The 21,821-nt window shown below is 41.7% G+C and overlaps 1 protein-coding gene across 14 annotated transcripts in view; it reads right to left on the reverse strand.

Moving 5' to 3' along the window:
- Nucleotides 1-20,775, reverse strand: part of NRXN1 (neurexin 1) — a 675,301-nt gene extending 654,526 nt beyond the window's left edge. For 13 of the 14 annotated variants that reach the window (XM_058835042.1, XM_058835041.1, XM_058835043.1 and 10 more), the window contains exons 1-2: nucleotides 20,687-20,775; nucleotides 15,339-16,841 (exon numbers count right to left, since the gene is read on the reverse strand). In XM_058835042.1, the coding sequence (XP_058691025.1) occupies nucleotides 15,339-16,077 (739 nt within the window). In that variant the 5' untranslated portion in view covers nucleotides 16,078-16,841; nucleotides 20,687-20,775. Of the gene's footprint in view, nucleotides 1-15,338; nucleotides 16,842-20,529; nucleotides 20,570-20,686 lie in introns of those variants that run through there. The other variant, XM_058835031.1, reaches the window with a different exon arrangement.
- Between the last annotated feature and the right edge of the window lie 1,046 nt (nucleotides 20,776-21,821).

Consider the following 21,821-nt stretch of genomic DNA (forward strand, 5'->3'; position numbering starts at 1 on the left):
TTTGGTTCAACAATATCACCAGTCTTTTATTTTGTCAACAGTTTTCCAGGCTTTCTTTTGCATAATGTAAAAGAAAACACCAAGTCATATTGATATTAAGCTAAAAAACATAGAAAATTTAATACATTCAGGAACCCCTTTTTAATGTAGGAAAAAAGAAAGCAACTCTGAGAAATATTTTTGATGGCTACAAAAAGTTTGCTACAAAGAGGTTTTCCAAGATTTGATTAAAAAGTGATGCTACTGACCCACAGAAAATGGAGGTACAGTTCCCAACCTCAGCTGAAAAACTTCATGATTTTCATTAAGATACAATACAATGATGGGCTAACAGGCTTATTGAGGGACAAATTTTACCTTAAGTACTTTGAAAACTCCTTTAAAAGAGAGCAAATATCTTCCAAATCCCTGGAAGCTTTCCAAATATCTCTAATAAATTCCCTATATAATTATTGTTCTGGCCAGAACATTTATAATTAATGCTTGCAGGAATAAATCACATCTATATAGACAGAAATTCAAAGAGATGTAAGCAAGAGTCACATGCCCACTTCTTCTGTAGCTGAGAGGGAAAAAAATACTAATTTTTAATATTACTGTTGTAAATCCCAGAGGTGGCACATTAACAATTGCAAAATAGATATACCTGTGGTTAATGAGGGAAGTATTGCCTGCAATTATTTAATCTCAATTTTTTTTGTTGTTTTTTAATTTAGGAGTCTTTGTAAAATCACATTTAGGACAATTTACTTTCAATTTACAAATGGAATTTATTCAATTGAGAGAGTTTTTAGCTAGTTTATGAAGACCATGAATGTTGTAAACAATCACCTGAGAAGTTTAGGTGGTAGATTTAATGATGATGGAATGTCAATACATTTTTGTTGATATCCTATGGTCCCTTTAGTTTACTAAACTTTTCTTTCACTCTTGGTATATCTCTTCTATGTTTCAAAGGGGAAAAAATGAAGTTTGCAGAGCAGTACTGCTGAGCTGGGGACATATTTTAAATGACAGTAAAATCACAGTGTATTAAATTATACTCCCTTCACTGCTTAGCAAAAAACAGCCTTTAGGGATGTTACATAGGACTTGGATTTCTGACTGGTACTAGTTTCTGTAGAATTTAAGCTTTCCTAAAGGAACAGCGCTGGAATTCTTCCACAGAAAATGCAACAAAAAGGTGGTAAATGACACATACATTGAGCTTGAAGAAAATTTATATGCATACAGACATCTGAGCTTAAGGTCATTATTATTCATTAAAAAAGGCATTTCTAAAGATGAATCTAATTATACTACATACTAGACACAATATAACATGTAAAGACATGGATAGTTTTCTCTAAAACTAAAAATACTTTCATTGGTCATCTGTGATTCTACAGTTTAGCTTGTATCTGACTCTGTTTAAATCACAATTTTTAACTCCTTTTTGACTATTGAACTTTTTTATTTTAAAAACTTTTCTGTTCATTTTAACACACATAGTACCATTTAAATCAGTGGGAGTAATAACATTTAACATTCCTGGAAATGTCACTACATAATTAAAACACCACAAGGTAACACATAAGATAATCATATGCTTGTAAACAGCCGTATTATATTATTAAAATATTATCTGCAGCATAATAATACATACATTAAATTATACTGGGGACCAAGGGGATAAAATTATTCATATAAATAATCCAACCAAATACAGTGGGACCATCTGTGAATTAAGTGATAAGAAAGAAATTTAGTGGGAATTTGACTGTGGCTTTATTCTGTCTTCACCTCCTGCCCTAAAAGCTTCTTATTTGTATTCTTTCCCAGCAACTGCTACATTGTGTTACACAGTGGATACAAGATAACTCATGGAAAGGAAAAGGGAAAATAAATATTTCTAATCTTTATAGTTTGGTTTATTTTAACACACAGGGAAAGAAAGACCATCTAGTTCTACAAGCAGAGAAAGCAACAATCTCTAAATAAGGAGGTAAAATAACAAAGGTGTGTTCAAAGGTCCTGGAACATTAATAAAGGCGGCTCTTATAAAGACAGAAGTATCTTAAAAATATTGTCTGGTCACATCAAAGATTAACACTGCATTTTTGGCTCTTGTGTTCAAAATATTTTATTATGGCTATACTACTCCTTATATAAAACTATTACAGGGAGGGTTTAAGATGGCCTATTTTTATGCCATTCTTTTAATGTCAACACTGATAGGCAGACATGCAAATAATACATCTATATTTTGTTTTTAAAAACTCATTTCCTTGGAAAAATGGTTCTGAAATGTATTGAAACAATTTCACGTAAGACTTTCATGTGGCTTTTTGCATTTTTTTGTTTAAAAAACACACTTACTACAGATTACTACACACTTACTACAGAACATTGACTACAGTAATTAATTAAAATAGAATGACCCAGTATAGTAAGGAAGTCTTTTTTCAGTCTTAAAAAACTGTATTTGATTTAGCAAAAACAAAAAATCTCAGCTGAAAACCTGACATTTATGTTAGCAGTAGTATATCCCCAAGGGAACTCGGAGTAAGTTTCATTTCCGTTCTGATTCTTTTTGACTTCAGTCTTATTTTGAAGTAGACATATAAAAACCATTTGGGCAGGAGTAACTCGACTTTTGGGTTTAAGCCTTTTGCCAACCCCTGGAAAACCAATCAGAATTTACTCAAATTGCAAATGTTTCCTAAAATGTGTATGCACAGCATTAGTGGAGACATCTTGGGTTTTACCAGTGAACTCCTGAAAGACCTTCAACTTCAGCCTCAGCAGGTCTCCCCTGTCATTCAGAACTCTGTGACCTGTGCTAGGTCCAGCACTCAGTTTTGGAGCAGGCAAAGCCCCTGCTGGAATGGGCCCTGCAGAAAGGCAGCTTCCTCATTCAAGAGCAGAAAACACAATGGCTGGGATGTCTGCGTGGGAGAGGAGTCTTAAAAACTTAAAAAAAAAAAAAAAAAGATAAATTATACACACTGCCTATTTTACTATCTTAAAAGAGCATTCTTTAGGTTGCAAAGTCAAGAATAGCAGCTCTGAGACATAAGGCTTCTTACGTAACTGAGATCCATCTATTTTATTCATATAGGGTAAGATATAGCCTTTAATTACACAGTTTAATGCAATTCTCTCCAGAGCTTCCCTCACTTGATCTGCACACAGAGGAGGACTATTCTTAGCCAGAAGTAATGACTGAGTACCACAGAAAGCTGCTGTGCCAGTGAGCAGTGCATCTGCCCTCGCTGAAAAGGAGTGGGGTGTACCTCAGAACAAGGAGAGCTGAATGAAGAAATACACTCTATCCCCCCCTCCTCTCCTAAAAATCCAGCATGATTTTGGTCAGGTTTTTAAAGACAGGTGTTTTCTGGCTGGTCATTCCTAATGCTGCTCTGAATATTTGTTTGGAGAGAGTGCTGTGAGGGATATCCCAGAACACTGTACTGAGTTGTACTTTGAAGTGTTACTGGAGAACTTCAGATGGGCACTCAGGGAATGTTTTTTACCTGCAGTCTCTCTTGCCTCAGTTCTCCGCTATGAATGAGAGCATCTGTCATCTTACACGGGCATTGTGCAATTTTCAATATTTGCATAGCAGCTCAGGTGTTGTATGAGCTGAAAACCTTTGAAAAGCCCAGGAAATATTACTGATTTCTCTTCAGAGAAATTATTTTAATACAGACAAAGAATAAGGCTCAGGGCTACAAACAGCAAGTAGAAAACTTGTTATCCAGGCTATGCACTGAAGGAGGCAGAAAGCTCAAGGATAAGGTGGTATATGATCATGTAATTAAAGACTATTTCATAATGAAAACACAGAAACAGATGAAATTAAAAGTGCACAGTATATTTTGTCCTGACAGTTCATAGCTTCCATGTGCTTTAGTGCTTTATTTTATAAAATTCTCTGGGCATAAATTTTGAGTGCAGTACATTCAACCCTGTTAGACTGACCCTGAGGACTTGGGCTGATTGGAGAAGATGCAAACTGCCCATACTGAGCTGTGCTTTAAAAGCCTGTGCACTGAATGTGTGTCCAAGAGTAACCAAAGGAGTGCAAAGATTGTTTCAAACACGTGGATGACAAAAATACTTGACAATCTATTTTCAAAGGGCAAGCATTTCAGTACAGAATATGTCATCTAATCAATGGGGGTCAGAGTGGGGTAAAAATGTTAAACTTTTTTATGCGTTAATTCATAATTTTGTAAGGGAAAATGGCACTGCAAGTTCTTACTATGCCTCTACGAAAGAGAGAAACCGAAGAGTGGAAAAAGTTGTTGCAACCTACAGGTGTGAGAGACAAGCAGGAAAAGCTCCCCACTAATCATTTTTGTGCTGGCAAGATGTTTCTATACATTCCAATGGAAAAGGGAACTTCCATAAAAATTGCAAAGTAGCAGTATTACACAGTAGTGGGCAAGATTAAGCCTGTTTGTTTCTTGAAATTTTGGAGTGTTTTAATATTAATACAGATTTTTTTTTTTTTTCCTAATCAGAGGACCTGATTCTGACTTTACTCTTATTTTACAATGGCTTAACATTTCAGCTTCGAGACATCAGCCCTGATCTAAACAGATGAGAAAGGAGAACTGCAACAAATTATTTTATTACAGTAATTGGCAGAGCTACTACTGAATGTGAAAAACCTACAAAAGCAAAATCGTTAGTAGTATTGTACAGAACAATATATATGATTTCTAATAACTATAACTGTATATAGATATATAAGATTAATTATTATTTATAAATTTATATATTTATTTATCGATATATATTTATGTATATATAAATCTCATATATATTTTATATATAAGATTTTCTAAGAACATTTTTCTCTTCCAATTCCTTTGGGTAATCAACTTCCTTAGTATCTCTTTCTGCATTCTTTAATGACTGAAAGCTTAGCTTAAGTCACTGAGAGCTCAGACTGGGCAAAAACAAGTTTCAAAGACATACTTGTGTACTGTTTTCCAGATTTCTGATGAGAAACCTATGGAAGAGCAAAGCTGAGTAACATCAAAACCTGTACCTATCTCACTTTATATATTTAGGCTATGGAAGCAGCAATGTGCCCAAATTAAAGTGCAAAATCAAAATAACTAAATATTTCTAAGCTCTTAGAGGCATGATTTTGAGTTTGATGTACCTCTATCACAATAGATACAGCATCACTAACTGTGTTTTATTATTTTTAATGCAAATGTGAATAAAATGGAGAGACAAATTCCATGCTTAAGCACAAGAAAGAAAAGAGATGAAAGCCACCACTCACTGCAGGCAGCTTTGCTTCTGAATTCCTGTGGTGCCATTAACTTAGACTGCAATGAATGTTTCTGTTTGTATTCCTTTTTTCTTTTTTTTAAAAATAGGGGGGAAATTAGAAGGAATTTATTTTTCCCTTGCATCACTGTGGATGCTTTCATAGTTTAAGGTTTACAAAATCTACCAGCATGACTCACAGTATCACAATGGGTAATATGTGCCTGAATAGCAAACTTGGGTGATGTAGGTATTTATAATGTGCAAGAAAGACTTATAAATGAGACCCAAATGAAAAAAAGAGAATGGGATCCAGCCAATACTAGGACAATAGGTAAAACCTCTGGATGCCAAGATGAATTGTGGCTATCAGTGGATTTGCAAGAATAGCAGGTCAAAACTTCTATCACCTGAACTTTTTTCTGTCATAGGAATTTTCTTTGTTATAAAAACCTGAATAGGAAACAGTGTGAAAATATTCCTCAGAACTTCAAACGTGATGCATTCTTTGTTACATTTTGAGTTTCAAAATTTGTAAAGTAGAAAACAAAACAAAACCTGTGCTGTACTGCTTATTGTTAATGCACAACTTCCTGTAATTCCACTCAGTTGTTCAACTGATGCAGGGGGAAAAAAAGAACAAGTTCAAGGCTAATTTCAATCCTAGCTGGTCCCTCAAGTACTTTGGACCAAGAACAGTGACAAAAAAAAAAACACCAAGGAAATTCCTGGGAACTACAATAACAGACACATTGTTCACAGGAAAGTAGTGAAGATTTGGGCCAACAAAGAAAATGTAATTTGAATATATTTTCTTCTGATGAACTACTGGGAAAATGCTGGTGCTTTCCTCATAACACTTAAGTCAGGAATGTTTTATGTAAGAATGTGAGATCTAGATTCAGAATTCTTCAGTAAATGTTTAACTAAAACAGACAAATCTTTTCTTAATGACAGTCCATAATTTATCTCTGAAAAACTATAGATTCCGAAAAAAACCCTCCCAGGTTCTTTGCAATATGGTAATGTTACAGACATTATTTTTCTGCAATATCCTGGAAAAAAAAAAATAAAAATCACAGATAATCAGCTCCTGAGAAGTTGAGCAACATTCATATGAGAAGGATGTGGAAGAAGGGCACTGATTTGTTCTTAAAAAACCTGTTTACAAGTCTTTCCTATATCACCCCACAATAGACTTAAAAATTAAGTGACTTACAGCCATGTGTTTCCAAATTCCATTTTCACCTGTCTCTCCTCTGATGAGGAAAAATGGGAAAAAAAATCAAAATGCACAACACTAGCAATCTCTCTGTCAGAACCAACATTCCTGGAAACTTCCTGTAGAAATTCCAATGCTTTTCTAAGGATGTCATGTGAAGCACCAGTCCACCCCAGCAGACTGACATCACCTGAAGATCACTGTGCTTAAACACAGCCGTGTCTGCAGTCTGGGAAGGAGCTGCCTTATCTCACCTGCCTCTCTGACTCTGTCCCTGGACCTTACAGGTCAAGAATCTCATTTTACAAATGTACAGTGCACAAATAATTTTTCAAATGTAAAATGTAAGCCCGCTGCTGTGCAAAAACCAGTGGAATCCAAATTTTTTTTTATCACTTTTATCACACTTGCATGACACAGAATCAGGAAAGATAACATCTTTAAGGCTGAAGAGCACTTTTTTTCCTAGCACTAGGGCCCCATAATTCATTCTAAAGATACTCATTGTGGCTGTGCCCTAGACACCCATTGTACAAATGCTGATATGTACACAAAGATTCCTGTTGTCACCTTTGGAAACAAAGAATCAGGAGAAGCTTCTAAAGAAAATGACAGTATTGAGATACAGATCTTCACTCCATGCCTAGTCATTAATTCTGTGATTTTCTAGACACCTATTCAAAATGAAGCACATATAATTTATATTACATACATGCAATCTTTCTCAAGGAATCTTTTCTTAATAGAAATACCTCCCTTGACAAAAATGCCATTTTTAAATGTTTAAATGTTTTTTGTTAAAGTTAAAAAGCACGAAAGAGAAAAAGGTGCACAAGAAGGTCATTCTTGCATGGGAAATTAAGATGTAATTCAGAAACTTTGGAACTTTGATATACATCTCTAGGTGCGTAGGGTAATGCCAGTGACCTCCTTAATGGCTGTACACATTCACTTAATTACAAAAAGACAGCACTGTGGGAAGAATCAATCAATTTTCTCTGCCTTTAAGCAATGCAAAGCTTAAAGGCAAAATCAAAAAGTCAAATGTTCTCATTTCAAGACCTTGTGCAATATGGCACAGTCTGAAAAGAATCTGTGACTTGCACACCTGTGCAGCATTGTTGGGATGTAACAGTTCCATAGAAAAAAATCCATTCTTTCACAGTTCGTAGTGGCAGCAACTGCACATGTGATTCCAGTGAATGCACCATCCATTTGTTTGGGAAACCAGGTTTTCCCTCAAATCATAGAGAGTCTTAAATGTAAGACAAAATTAGTCACATCACTCTTCCAGCATGGTTCATAAGGCACATATTAAATTAATGAATAATTATAATGATGATGATCATGGTAATAAATATTAGAATTTATTAAAAGTATTTTCTCTATAGACATTCCCAGATGAATACTACAGGCAGAATCAGCAGGTTATTAAATTTGCCCTAGTTCTCTCTGTTTTCATATTCCTACTTGAATAATAAGTTCAGAATCAGCAGGTTATTAGGTTTGCCCTAATTCCAAACTTGAGTCAATGGGACTTCAAACTGACTGCAGTGGAAAATGAAAACAGACCACATTTTTTTTCAGATATATAAAAGGTGCCAAATCTGCTGCTTCTTAGGACATAACTACGTAATTTTAGGTTCCTAATACACTCCATAGCATTAAAGAAATCTAAAATCTCATCACAGAATCCTGTTCTTGCAGACAGTTGCCAGCTACCTTTGTCTCATTTCTTGACAAGCTCAAACAAGGCATAACTGAGGCTACATCTCACTTTCACCCTCAGATTTTTCATTGAAAATGGGAGAGAATGAAACCAAAAAATAATGTGGCCATCAACTAGGAGCAAGAGTTCTTCACTCTCCTCAGACATTAAATCCCAGATCCTTCTACAGTAATAAGGATCCTTTTCTAGTAATAAGGATGACTTTTATACAGGTGTAACATTGCAAAGGATGAGAACTGCTGTGACCATGAGAAGAGCTGAATTATCAAAGAAGTGGCTGGAAGATGACAAGCTACATCATTTCCAGGGTCTAGCCAGAACAATGGCAGTCAGTGGCAGACAAAAAAGCAAGAAAAAAACGCACTATTCTGAACACTCAGCTATGGATAGGCAGTAGGAAGGCCTGCAACTTCAAAGCCAACTAACAATTATCAGTTCTGTAGACTAAAGTGGCTGCACAATAGTAAAGGGACCTTCAGGTCTTCCTCTCCTACATCCCTAATAGAAATTCTGATCTTTCAAGTATCTGATGACCAGGAAAAAGAGCTACCAGAAGCTCCTGTATGGAGTAGTTTAACTTTCCAGATTAGAAGGAAAACTGAAAAAGTGGTGTGAACTGGCCAGGGGCACTGAGAAAGCAACATCCTATCAAAACCGTGTGGGTTTTCCTACTTCATTACTTCATTAGCTACTGCAGGTATTTTGTTCATTGAAGCACTCATTGATCCTACTGATTCTACTCCAAGATCCAGGAGAATGTCTACACATTTGCATGATTTCACCTCATACAACTCCTTTTTAGCTTGGCAGAAGGGCACCTGAGCTGAGAAACTGAGTTCTGCATACATGACAATATAATCCAGGCTGGTGAAGTGCTTGTGATACACTCAGATACCATCACCAAGGTACAGGAGAAACTGCCATTCCAGAAAGTGCACATCTTCTGTTAAATATTAAATTATGATCCCAGCTCATCATAGAACTAAATAAAGGCAGCAAAGGATTATTTATCCTGACTTTGCTTGTCAATTCTATATATAACAACAGTATTAAAGGTATGTCTGTCACACACCCTAACCAATCACTCCCTGAAAGTAGTATATTTGGCCTCTACAATTTAGTCCTCAGGTTCACAAAGGTATTCAACACCTCAGAATGCCCTTCACTATTTGGGAAAATCATGTGTTTATGAAGGTACACAAGTTTCAACTACAGCACAACAAACAGGACAGAGCATTTTTCCAGAAACTGGTATGGTTGCATGTTTTCTTAAAGGAACACCAAGCTTTCTGATAGATGTAACATCATATTAAATTCACCAAGACACATAGTGAATAGATAGATGAAGCTTTCTTTTTCACATTACCAACCAATTTTAATATGTTTACAAAAGAAGCATGAACCCTCCAACCTGCATATGTTAATGTTAGCCTCTACATAAAGGTATTACTATCAGAAACTCATTTTTAATTGCCCGTTTCCCCATTCTTGTCCATCAGGTCAGTAACGATGATGGGGTAAAATCCCACAAATCCATGGCTAGCATCTACTGTTAAAAGACTCTCAGGGAGCCAGCCCTCAGCTGAGACAAAAGATTAAGTGCAATTATATCAAAACATAGGCAATTTTAATATATATTATTTTGAAATTCTGAATGAATCTGACCAATCTGACACAAGGTCCTATGGTGCTAGATATAAATTATTCTAGTATATTAGCTGTCTATAATTCACAATATATAAAATATAATATAAAATATAAATTTAACAAGGACCTTTACTAGGCCCAAAGGGAAACAACAACATCACTATTTAAATTATTATTTACCTGGAGTACCAAGATTTAGGCTCTAAGTATTTCAATATCAGCATTTTGAAAGGATTAGTAATACTCAACAAAAAACCTCCTTAGAAGATAATATAAAACAGACTGCCAACTCCTAATTACCAGTGAAACAGTATTTAAATTCCTGTGATTTTACATGAGTCAGATATTGAAATCAATACCAAATAATGCTGAATCCTGCCAAACAAAATACTATATCAAATTTCATTAGGAAAATGATGCAAAACTGTGCTTTAAACTGACATAAGGGTTGGGTGTTCATATGACTAAATGTGAATGTAACAGATGCAACACAGTGAAGAGCGACTTTTTGATTACTTGACTGTCTGCTCTCAAGATTCTACTCTGACAACAAACTCACCATTTAAAAAAATAAATAAAGTGAAATAATGATTGTTAAATTATCAAAATAGTTTGTACATATGCAGAACCTCAGTACAATCTCTGGTGCATTTCTAGCCCTCCTTCTAAACCAACATCACCCCAGTGGCCACTGGCACTGACAAGAAATTCAGCATGCAGAAGAAATAGAAATCATCTAGATAAAGATTCCAAAGTGTAAATCAAAAAGGCAAGTTTTGTTCACAGTATTTACTAGTCCAAAGTACATTTAGCTAGGACTCAAGAGGGATAAAGACCATGGTGACTACTCTGCTAAGGCTGACTGTAGGCAATGAGTTCAATATCACACTCAAACACACAACTTGCAATAGATAATTAATGCCAAAAGAAGTTCAAATGTTTCATTCAAGGCATAAAGAGAACAAAACTGATTAAGATATCAAAAAATTTCAAGGAGATATAAATATTGGATTTTTTTAAAAAAAGATAACATGCAAAAGGAAATACAACAAAGATTGATGTAGTATATTCAGAACCCAAACAAACAAATCTAAATGCTGGCTAGGCTGAGACATCTGGAACTGACTTCCTCAAAAATCACTTTCACAGTTCAAACCATAGCTGGCATCAATTTCTGAATATCTGACAAGGAAGAGTATCTCTTACAGTGAACAGCTGCCTGAACAGTCCTCATTTTTCTCACGAACCAGAAACTCGGTAGAACAGCTAAAATACAACATGCTATAAACAGGAATAGTTTGGAGTCACAGAGCACTTGTCTGTATAGATGCTAATATTGAGGGAAGTAGGGAAGCTATATGTTAAAAGCATAAAGAATCCTGTCTGCAACTTTTTCAAACCATTAGAGATGCAGAAAAGCAGAAGGGCATGGAGTGACCAGAAGTTAGCATCAGTGAGTAACTTCCCCCAACTCAATGCATCACGTGTATTTTACTACCTCTTTTAGAGCTACCTGCTTACTTTCTCAGATACTGGAAAAGGCTGTTTTTATATAAATGAGGATGACAGGAAAATTATACCTTTTTTTTTTTTTTTTTTTTTGTCTAAAATCAGGAGGTCACTATTTTAGTTATTTAATAGGTAAATTTTTTGTTGTTGTTGCTTTGAAATTTTTTTAAGGAGCAAAATTAGAAGAGTAATATGGAGGTTCACTGATACGAACCATGTATTTTCCTTACCTTCTAGGACCTTGACTTAATGCACTAAAAATCTGACTTTAAAGTTGATCTTTTTAATAAAAATCTTTATCATAGAATCAAGCCATACCAATTTGAGTACTTTCAAGAAATATTGTAATTTTCACTGAATAGAAGATTGAGATATATGTCAAAAACCTATCAGAAAATTGATATGGCAGTCAGGGTTTATTTCAATGCTAGTCATATTCCTAATAAAATTCATTATAATTTTGTGTATTTTTCCTTCTACTGAGTCACTATTATTATGTGGAATAATATAACCTTGCCTCCTTCAGTACAAAGTAGAGATTTTATTTTCTGTCTTAGAAGGCTCTTGTAGTGTTTTTACTCATGGGCCTTTCAACCAGAGAACTGCCAGAGATCATATTTTTCTTTGCTATGGACTACACATCCTTGTAAATTTAAGCAAAAATTCCAGTCCTTTTTCTGTGATTTATGCCAGTGCTCCCACTGAAGAGAAGTTAGATCCTCCTGGAACAAAAGGAATGACTGAATGGTTCTTTCCTAGCTTGCACTGATCTCACAGTGATGCAGTTCAGAAAACATAAATGAAGCTACTCCTGATTTAGGTACAAAAGCAGTTAAGCCCATTGGAAATAATTTATATTACTATGGGTTTAAAAAACAACAACAACAAAAAAAAACACAAAAAACAAAACAAAACAATAAAACCCAACCCAAAACTTCATAGAACTTCATTCTTACAAGAAAAAAAAAAAAATTTCAGGGATCATTAATAAGCTTCTCAAAGATGAAAATCTGGGAAAAAAAAAAATAATCAGATTTTCTCCTGAAAATAAGTGAACTTGTGTTAAAAATGGCATCTTAAGACATGAAACTTTGACTCTAAATCTATTACTTTTTAATTCCTAAACATGCAAGTCAGGGTAGAAAATTTTGAAAACATTTTGTTAATTGTTGTTGATCTTAATTCCTACATTCCTCATTACACTGAGAAGCTCTGTGTTTTTACCACACAGCAGAGATACTGAACAACAAATCCAAGACAAAAAAAAAATTACAAAAAAAAATAAAAAATTGAAGGAAAATAGAATTTAATGACCATCTTTCCCCTTTAAAGAAAAGGTATCAACTGGGACACATGGCTAGAATTTCAAATAAAAATGAAAAGTTAGGGTTTGTTCTATCTAAAATCATTTTTATACAAAAAACAAAACAAGGGTAGGAGTGAAAACTCAAAAAACCCCTTCAGATAATTGCAGCCTGAGATGATCCTCTAGAAATGGCAATGCCTTTCTAAGGCTTGTGGGAAATTTACACATTCTGGGAACAAAAGACCAAAGTTCAACAGCTTAATGTCTATGTTGGCTACAAAAAACTAAAGAGAAGAAGCCAAGTTTCCTTTCTTGGCAGATCTAAAGGCTTTACTTGTCCTTCTGCCTTTTCTGTTTCTTAGAATAATTATAAAATAATTTATAATAGCTCAACATCTTTGCTGGCACATATGAGTAACTTCTAATCCCTTAATCAAAACTTGACTGACAGAACTGTCAGTTGCTACCTTTTCTCAATTAACAGGTATAAACTGCAATGTTCGTTTCATTTATGTTGTTGGCAGGGCAAATGTTGCCTCCTGTTTCAAATTAAATCAGAATCTGAATATTTTCTGCTAAAATTATAAGTCTTGCTATTATTTTATAAGGCTTCTTTGTAGTCAAGACACGTGAGGAGAATCTTGATCCCACCTATGTCAAATGTAAAATCCCTAACATTTAAATGGAGTCAGCACTTTACCTTAATTTGAAGGGGGATTCTAAATGTTATTTTGAGTGTCTTCTCCTTAAAGGTTCCATACAATGTTCACTAAATATAAATATATATATGTATTTCACTAACATTTGATCTAAACATAAAAATGTTCCTTAAAAATAGCCACTGAACCTATTATTATGTAAAGGCAATAATTTATCTGACTGATATTACATGTAATTATGTGAACTCTTACACATAAGTATTATACGTGCAAAATAACTTCAAATAACTAAACTATGTTTTAGTGCAAAGGGCATATAAATGTATAATAGTATTAATAGTACTTTAAATTACCATTATTGCTTTAGCAAAGCTGCTGCACCACCATAATTTTCTTTTTCTTTACAATAGGGCCTAACTAAGAGATGGTAAGACAACTCAGTATTGTCCATACACCTATAGATTATGTAGTATCATATCACAAAAATTGATACCCAAAAACTAAATCAATTGAGATGTTTTACCTAATAGAAAAGATATTTAATTTTACAGTTTCTGGGAATGAGTGCAATTGAAAGTACAAATGACTAATTTTCTGAAACTGTTATTTGCTCCTACAAAATATTATTTAAAGTGTTAATAAGGTTTGAATTTTTCACAAATGGCAGATGAGAGATAAACAGCTGATAAAGTAAACAGGATGCAGAATGACTGTAGCATTTTGAGTATTGACACTAAGGATAGAAGGTGTTACATAATAAAGCACAGTCACAAATGATGTTTTCTTTCTTATAATGAGTGAAATCTGATAGAAATGCTAAAGGCAAATTATTCAGCCATAAATGTCATGCAGCCACTCAGTGAAAATCTTAATTTGGCCTTGATAATATCTTATTCATATTTACCTTTTACATTTTAAACTTAGGTTTTTGCTCTCCAATTTTGACATGATAATCATATTTTCCCTTGATATATTTGCTCTTATTTCATTTACACACCTTCACGTCCTGTTCTAGATACACAACATATGTAATTTCTATGCCTAAGGAGCTGCAAGCAATGGTACATTTACTAAGAAAATAATAAAAACAAGAGTCCTGCATGCATCTGCAAAGTAAATGTTCACATTCTTTCCATTTGCCAAAAACAATGGGCACTGAATATGAATCATACTTTACCCAGTGATTTATTTGTAGATGGATTAAGGAAACTGCTGTTTTTCTAGGTTCCCTCTTCCTTGGTAAAACTACTCAGTCATTTTGTGGTCTTGGAGTATGTACTTCCCCTTTGCCCTTTTGTGTTCTCCCTGTCTAACTGGCATGGTGAATTGCTAAATATGTTGCAAAGCAGTACTATTCACATCCATGTAAAAACATAATCCTCTGTTTAATCCCCTTCCTCCCCAGCCACAGTTTAAGGAATTCACAAATAAATCACTGATTTTATTTCAATGACATAGCAGAGGCAAATACAAAGTGGACTCTGGGTCTCCTCTGCCCTACAAAACCAAACCCAGGTCATCTTTGCACTCAATCCAGTTAAATTATTCCCAGCATCACTTCCCCTGCTCCCCAAATTAATTACCACCAGCTGCTCGTGATAGGCATGCACATCCCCTCCCTCAGCTCCCACCGAGCATGGTTCCAGCCACCCCCTGCCATCTGGGTGACACCTGGTACCCAGCACCCATCTCTCCTTTACCCAGAACAACCCGAAATCCCACCCCGCCCCCGGAAGATGCTCAGATAACATCCTCTTCCTCCTCTCACCCAGCCTCGCAGAGAACAGAAGAGTGATGGCACCATGGTTGGCCACAGAGACACACGGAAGACATGGAGGAGAAGGTGGGGCAGAGGGGAGCTGGGGACACGGTGGGAAGGGAGGGGAGGGAGGAAGATCCACTCATACAGATGAAACCTCATGCAGGCCTGGCCTCCGACCCGTCCCCTCCACAGAGCGATGGGGGGCAATGGGGCGAGCTGAAATGGCCCCTTACCTTCACTGCAGTCCTTCCCTCGGAAGCCCGTTTGGGAGCAGTCACAGACGGCCTGGTCGTTGAGCACCGAGCAGACGCCCCCGTTGAGGCAGACGTCGTCCCTGGCGCACAGCCGGCTCTGCTCGTCATCCAGCCGCACCTCCTGGCTCTCCAGCGGCGACGTCTGCGTGTAGTTCACCCGCACGTCTGTTATCCAGCCCTTGAAGGGCTCCCGGTCCTTGACGGAGGAGAGCGTCAGCTTTAGCGTCGCCGACCGCAGCTCCGGCGGGAGCCCTCCTAGGAAGAGCCCGCTGAAGACAGTCATGTCCCGCCGTTTGGACTTCACCTCCACCCACTTGGCCTCGGTTCGGTCGATGATCAGCGTCGTGTTCTTGAAGTGGCGGCGGATGACAACGGCGTGCCACAGGTTGTCGTTGACCGCCGTGTCCGAGAGCAAGGTGGCAGGCTCGGCGCAGAAGATGGAGAAGCTGAGCTGTAGCCGCCCTCCCTGGGTGAGGATGAGCTCCAGGAAGTCACAGAAACCCTCGTCATCAAAGTAGAGCACCAGCCCGCTGGAGCTGCGCGTCTTCATGTTGAAGCTCATTTCGCTCTCGCAGCAGGCGTTCCACTTGGGGAAGCGGGTCCACTGGCCCTCCGCACCCGGGAACTCCAGCCCGCTGCCCAGCTCAGCCCAGCAGCCCAGCAGTAGGGCCAGCCAGAGCAGCAGGCAGCCCCCGCGCCGCACCAGCACCGCCCCCATCCTGCGCGGCCTGGGGCGGGCGAGCGGGGCGGCAGGGCTGGCGGGGGGCGGCACCGGGGCCCCGGCGGCAGACAGGGTAAAATCTTGCCGGGCGCCGGCCGCGCTGGAAGCTTCGGGCACGCTCACCCCCGCCCCGGGTGCGGGGGTCACTGTGGGAGACTCCCCGGGGCGGGGGGCTGCAGCTGCCCCGCGGGATGGGCTTGGGCACGAGATGGTGCCAGGGGCCACCGGAGGGGACCCGCGGTGGGGGTAAGGCTCCGTTGGGTCTCTTCACTGGCCGGCCACGCTCCGCAAAAGGTGTCCAGGGGTGGGTGAGTCGGCAGAAATTTTCCCCAAAGCCAACATTACCATGTCGGGAAAAAACCCAAGATCAGTGGCAAAACTCTCCTCCAAGTGGATCCACCAGCTCGGCAAGGCTGTAGCAATATCCTGGCACATGCGTGCCTCTTTTTACATCCTCTCCACCAGCTGTAGTTTCCCAGGAAGCCAATTATGGATCCCAACGCTGCCTCCCTAGGATGGATCCTCTTGTCATATCACAGCCTGTCTGCCATGGTGCTAGAGCAGCGTCAGCAGACGACAGGACTCATCGCTCGTGGTTGCTTGAGCTGCCTCAATCCCAATGGGGTTGAAACCCAGAAGCTGTCAAACAGCCGAGTGGCCACTTGACATGCAAAGCCTGGCAGCTCCTCTTCTCTTTGCTTGAAAAAGGCCAAGGCTATGATCCAGGGGGGTGAATTTCCTCTATTGTTTTTGCTTCTAATCTGCAAGGAATTGAAACAGAATAATAAGAAATGACAACTAATAGCATGTTGAATCACAAAGTTGATCAATAGTGAACGTTTGTGATTATTTTTTTCATTTCAACTGGTGTTGGACATTATGAAAATGCTGCTGTAATCTTGGAGTTACTGAGAAATTGTAATGGGTTGCAGTGCTAAACACAAATCTTAACATTATTTTATACTTGATTACATTTTTATGCTATAATCTGAACGTAAACTACTTACCTTTCCAAAACTTTCACATATTTTAGTAGTGCATTTTATTACTACAACAACAACGTTAAACAGAAAAGATGGTGTTTATTCTACAATTTATTTTAATTTATTTGTGAAAACACCATCACCTGTGAAGCTACAGGGTCCTAGTCATACAGATGAAGCCCAGTTCTGGTTGTTTCTAATACAGATCAAAAAAATAAAGTGGACTAAGCTCCCAGCAGGATCTGACAAGCTTCACCATGCATGGCACACCTAATGGTTTATTTTTCCTGGGGTGAGGAAGAATTGCAATAGTTTCTTAGAAGGCTTTTCAAAAATTTCAAATCACATTTTTTTCTCTGCCACCTGGTTTCTTCTGGGGCTGATATTTTCTGCTGTGGCAGGGAAAATCCAATTCAAGCCAGCTCTGATGTTGACATTATTCACAATGCAGATCAGCTAATCCCAGGTGCTAGTCCTCTGAAATGGGTTGCAGTATTTTACGTATATTTACTCAGCTGCCCTTGTTTAAGAGAATAAGGAGAGAACAACTCCTCTGTTTTCAAATTTATGCGTATGCCACAGTTCACCCTTATCCTCTGAAGAGGTCTCTACATCCAAAACGTTTCAGCAGAGAGGCTGTTCTTCTCCCCCAGAGCTGCTGTATCTTTTCTGGAAGCTGTGTATTAGCAGACCTCTCCTGATGGAGGAGAGGATCTCCAACACCTCCCTCACTCATCGCTTCCCCTTCCCCTCCCTTACATTTCTTTGCCAGCAGCACTTAGGCAAACACAATAGCACGGCCAGAGCTGCTGCCAAGCCCTCTTCTGAGCTGGTGTGTGTGTGTGTGTGTGTGTGTGTGTGTGTGTGTGTGTGTGTGTGTGGGGAGAGGGGGCAGAGATGACCCTGCCAGGGAGAAACGTTTTAAAAACAGGCACACACCTCAGCTGCCTGCACCTGACACGTTCAGAGCTGCTAAGTCACCTCCTACTCTCTCTATATTTAATTTCATTCCTCTAAATGTCAACACGATTATTTTTATTATTTGCCACACGTGAGGCGGGCAAGAGCAGCAAAAGGGAGGAGAGGAGAACCCCCAAACTTCGCGGGCAGGGGCCAGGCGTGCCCACCAGCAGCAGGCAGACCCCAGGTTTCCTCCACGCCCTCCCCGTCCCCCGGCGGGAGCCACCTCCGGCAACGCCGCTACCAGCCGAGGGATTTTCCGGCAGCTCCCGGGAGGGTCCGCGGCGGGAGCCCCCGCAGCCCCGCTCCCCAAAGGCCTTCCCGGGCGCGGCGGTGGCCGGGGGCAGGGGCGCCGCTGGCTTGCGGCACCGCGCCGAGCGGCCGCTCCTGTTTCAGCACCCGGAACAGCTCCGCCCTGCGCGGCCCGACGGGGCGGCGGCGCCCGCTGCCCGCGCCCGCCCGAGCGGGAGCGGCCCCGCCGCTGCTCCCTGCGCGCCGCCGGGGGCTGCGCTCCGGACGGGGGCCCGGAGCCGCCACCAGGGCGGGAGGGGACCCGCGGGCGGCCGGGGGGAAGGAGGTGGTGATGGAGTGGATTTGGGGTGCGTGGGGGGCGCGGGGAGCCAGCCGGGCGCTGGCTGGCGGTGTGAGACACGGCGTGCGTGCCCGGGGACAATGACACGGAGGAAGGGGGCTGCGTGTGATGGGGTGAGGAGTGGGGGAAGGGGAGGTTTGTGGAGACGGGGTGCTTGGGGAAGGGGCACGGGGTGTGTGTGTTCCCGGGGGTTAGCGGGCAGCTGCCGGGGCTGGGCTGGCCCTCGGGGGAAGGGGCGGTGGGCAGGGAATGCGGGAGGCGCGGCGGGGAGGGGGGCGCAAGGTGCGCGGGGCGGGCGCCGCGGCTTTGGGAGGAGCGGGGCGAAGGAAGGGAAGGGGTTTGCGCCTCTGTGAGCGGGGCGCAGGAGCCGGAGGGTGCCAGGAGCCCGCGGCGTCTACCAGGGGTGGGGAGGAGGGTGGGGGGAGCCAGGCAAGGACGCGGTGTGAGTGAGTGAGTGAGTGAGTGTGTGTGTGCGCGGCCGCCGTGCGTGCCAGAGCGATCCCTACAGGTGTCCGCGGAGAGCCGCCGCGCGGGGATCCCACCTCGCGAGCATCCCTTCCCTGCCCGCTGCCTGCCGCTGGCTGCAGCGCCTGCCTGCCCCCTCACTCACACACACACACACACAGCAGCAAGCAGCGGCGGCAAGAGGGGGGAAGAGAAAGGGAAAAGAAGAAGAGGAAAAAAAATAAAAAAATGGGGGGGAAAGAAAAAAAAAAAAAATAAAAAAATAATAGATAAAAAAAGAAAGAGAGATGGAAAGACCGTAAAAGAAAGGAGAAAGACCCGAGGAAAAAATCAGCGAAGAAACAATTGCTTATTTATTACTGCCGATATAATTCACACATTGCCAATAAACAGCACAGTCTTGTCTAGTCATTTCCAAAGCAAAGGGACACTTTCGTTCTCGGAAGAGGACAATTTATTACTATCTATCTATCTATCTATCTATCTATCTATCTATCTATCTATCTATCTATCTATCTATCTCAAATGGCTCTTAAGTACCAGGCATCCCTCCCAGCAATGTATCCATGAACACACACATATGTAGCGAGAAATATGCACAAACCAATATAAATGTAGCTATTGCATTCAGCGCCTCGCCAGTGAATTCGTATGCTTCCCCCACCCCTTTACAACCATTTTTTATTCTTCAAAAATTATGATTTAGTCACAGGTGCCCCGATTGAGCCTTTTCAAATTAGAAAAAGAGAGAGAGAGAGACACCCATAGGTCAATAAATCCTTAATAAATGCCAGGTCGGTTGGCATGCACAATCCTTGGCAGAATCCTTATTGTATGAAATACAGAGCATTGTCTCTGGGTGCGGGGAAGACCAGAGTTCACAAATTACCGGATGAAATAAAAGGATCTGAAAAACAACCTTGCTGCAGCCAAAGGGAGAAGCGCTCTAATTCAAAAGCAGACTTAGCAGCATCATTAATCTTTTCCTTTCATTTCTACGTAATTTCTAGAATCAAATTCTTCCCAAAGCGGCTGGAATGATCGATTTTGCTCCCCTTCCAGTCTTGCAGATGTCTTTATTTTAATATGCTTATGATATAATTTCTACCCCTTCAAAAATGCACACCATCAGCAGGAACCTGAACAGTTTCAAACACATATCGAAGAAGCCGAGTGCCCTCTTTCTTCTGGCACACAATAGAAAATGTCCCAAATTACCAATGCACTTCCCGCACAAGCCCCTCGTCTCTTTCAGACCGCCGCCGACAAATAACAATAATATTGCGATATCCCATCGCTGCCCCGGCTTCGCGTTTCACCACGGCAGCTCACGCCAGGGAGAACATGCAGCAGATTGATTTTATCGCTCAAGTCTCGCAGACCCGCTCTCCCCTCCTCCCCGCGCCTTGGCAAGGGGCAATAAATCACCGCATCCAACCTTTAACTTACACCTCCGCTCCACCATCTCCTCTCCTCGCCATCCACCTCTCCACAACGCCGCGCGCGAACCCACCAGCCTCTCGCGCCGCCACCACCGGCTCCGCCGCGGCGGAGCGGGGCCGCTCCTCCGCGCCGCCGCTCCGCCCGCGCTGCGGGCGCGCCTTACCTGCGCGGGGGCCGCGGGGCCGGGGCCGGGCCGGGGCAGGCGCGGCTGCCGGGGCTGCCTCTGCCGCTCGCCGGCGGAGCGGAGCGGAGCGGAGCGGGCGCTGCTGCGGGTGCGCGGCGGCGGCGGCGGCGGCGGCGGCGGCGGCGGCGGGCGGGGGCGGCCGCCGGGAGCGGGGGGCGGCACCGCCGCGTGACGCCGCCGCGCCCGTCTGCCCGGCGGGGGCGGTGCCGTGCGCGCCGCCGGCCCCGCCCCGGCACTGCCCGGCCCGGCCCGGCCCGGCCCGAGCGGCACCGCCGCCGCCGCAGCGCCGGGGCTCGGACCGAGCGACCGAGCGGGACCGGGCCGGGCCGGGCCGGACCCCGGAGAGCCGGGGCTGCGGCGGGGGGCGCGCACGCTGCCGCCGTCTGACGGCCGGGGAGGGTCGGCAGGGTGGAATGGGCAGAGGGAGAGGTGGTGCGGCACGGCGAGGGTCCAGAGGGAGCTGCCGGCTTCCCGGGCAAAGCAATTCTTTCTTTGCGTGCGGTTTGGGTTTGTTCTTTCTTTGCGTGGGTTTCTTTTGTTGGGGGTTTGTTTTAGTTTGGAGAGGGTTGGTTGGTTGGTTGGTGGGTTAGTCGGTTGGTTGGTCGTGTGGGTGTTTTGGTGGTACTAGTACTACTACTACTAATTATAATCATCGTCATCTTTATTATCATTATGTCATCTTTTTTCACACCCCAGAACTGAGGTTTGCTGAATTCTGCGCAACCTGTGGGAAAATGGAGGTATAACCTCACGAGCAGAGCACACCCAAGGACCAGGTCTACTGCAGCCACAGGAGAAGTGCTTGGGAAAACCATTTTCCACTGTCAAACATGCCTGACTGTATTGTCTCCAAATGGTGGGGAACTGTTAGAGAAATGCCAGGCTTCTCAAGATCGTTTGGTTTAGTGCCTTGAAAAGCCTTTGGTTGTGCCAAACCTTGTCTCTATCAGTTGGCCTTCTAAGTTAGTACCTGTGGCCTATAGAAAGGTCTGAATTGATTGAATTGATTAATTTGATTGAATTGATTTCAAGGGATTTGCATGAAGCCTTAGCCAAGGTCCTGGCAACTTTTGAACGCACAGAGCAATGTTTGTCACACCAAGGGTCAGAAGAG

This window comes from Poecile atricapillus, chromosome 3 (assembly GCF_030490865.1).
Source record: "Poecile atricapillus isolate bPoeAtr1 chromosome 3, bPoeAtr1.hap1, whole genome shotgun sequence".
NCBI lineage: Eukaryota > Metazoa > Chordata > Aves > Passeriformes > Paridae > Poecile > Poecile atricapillus.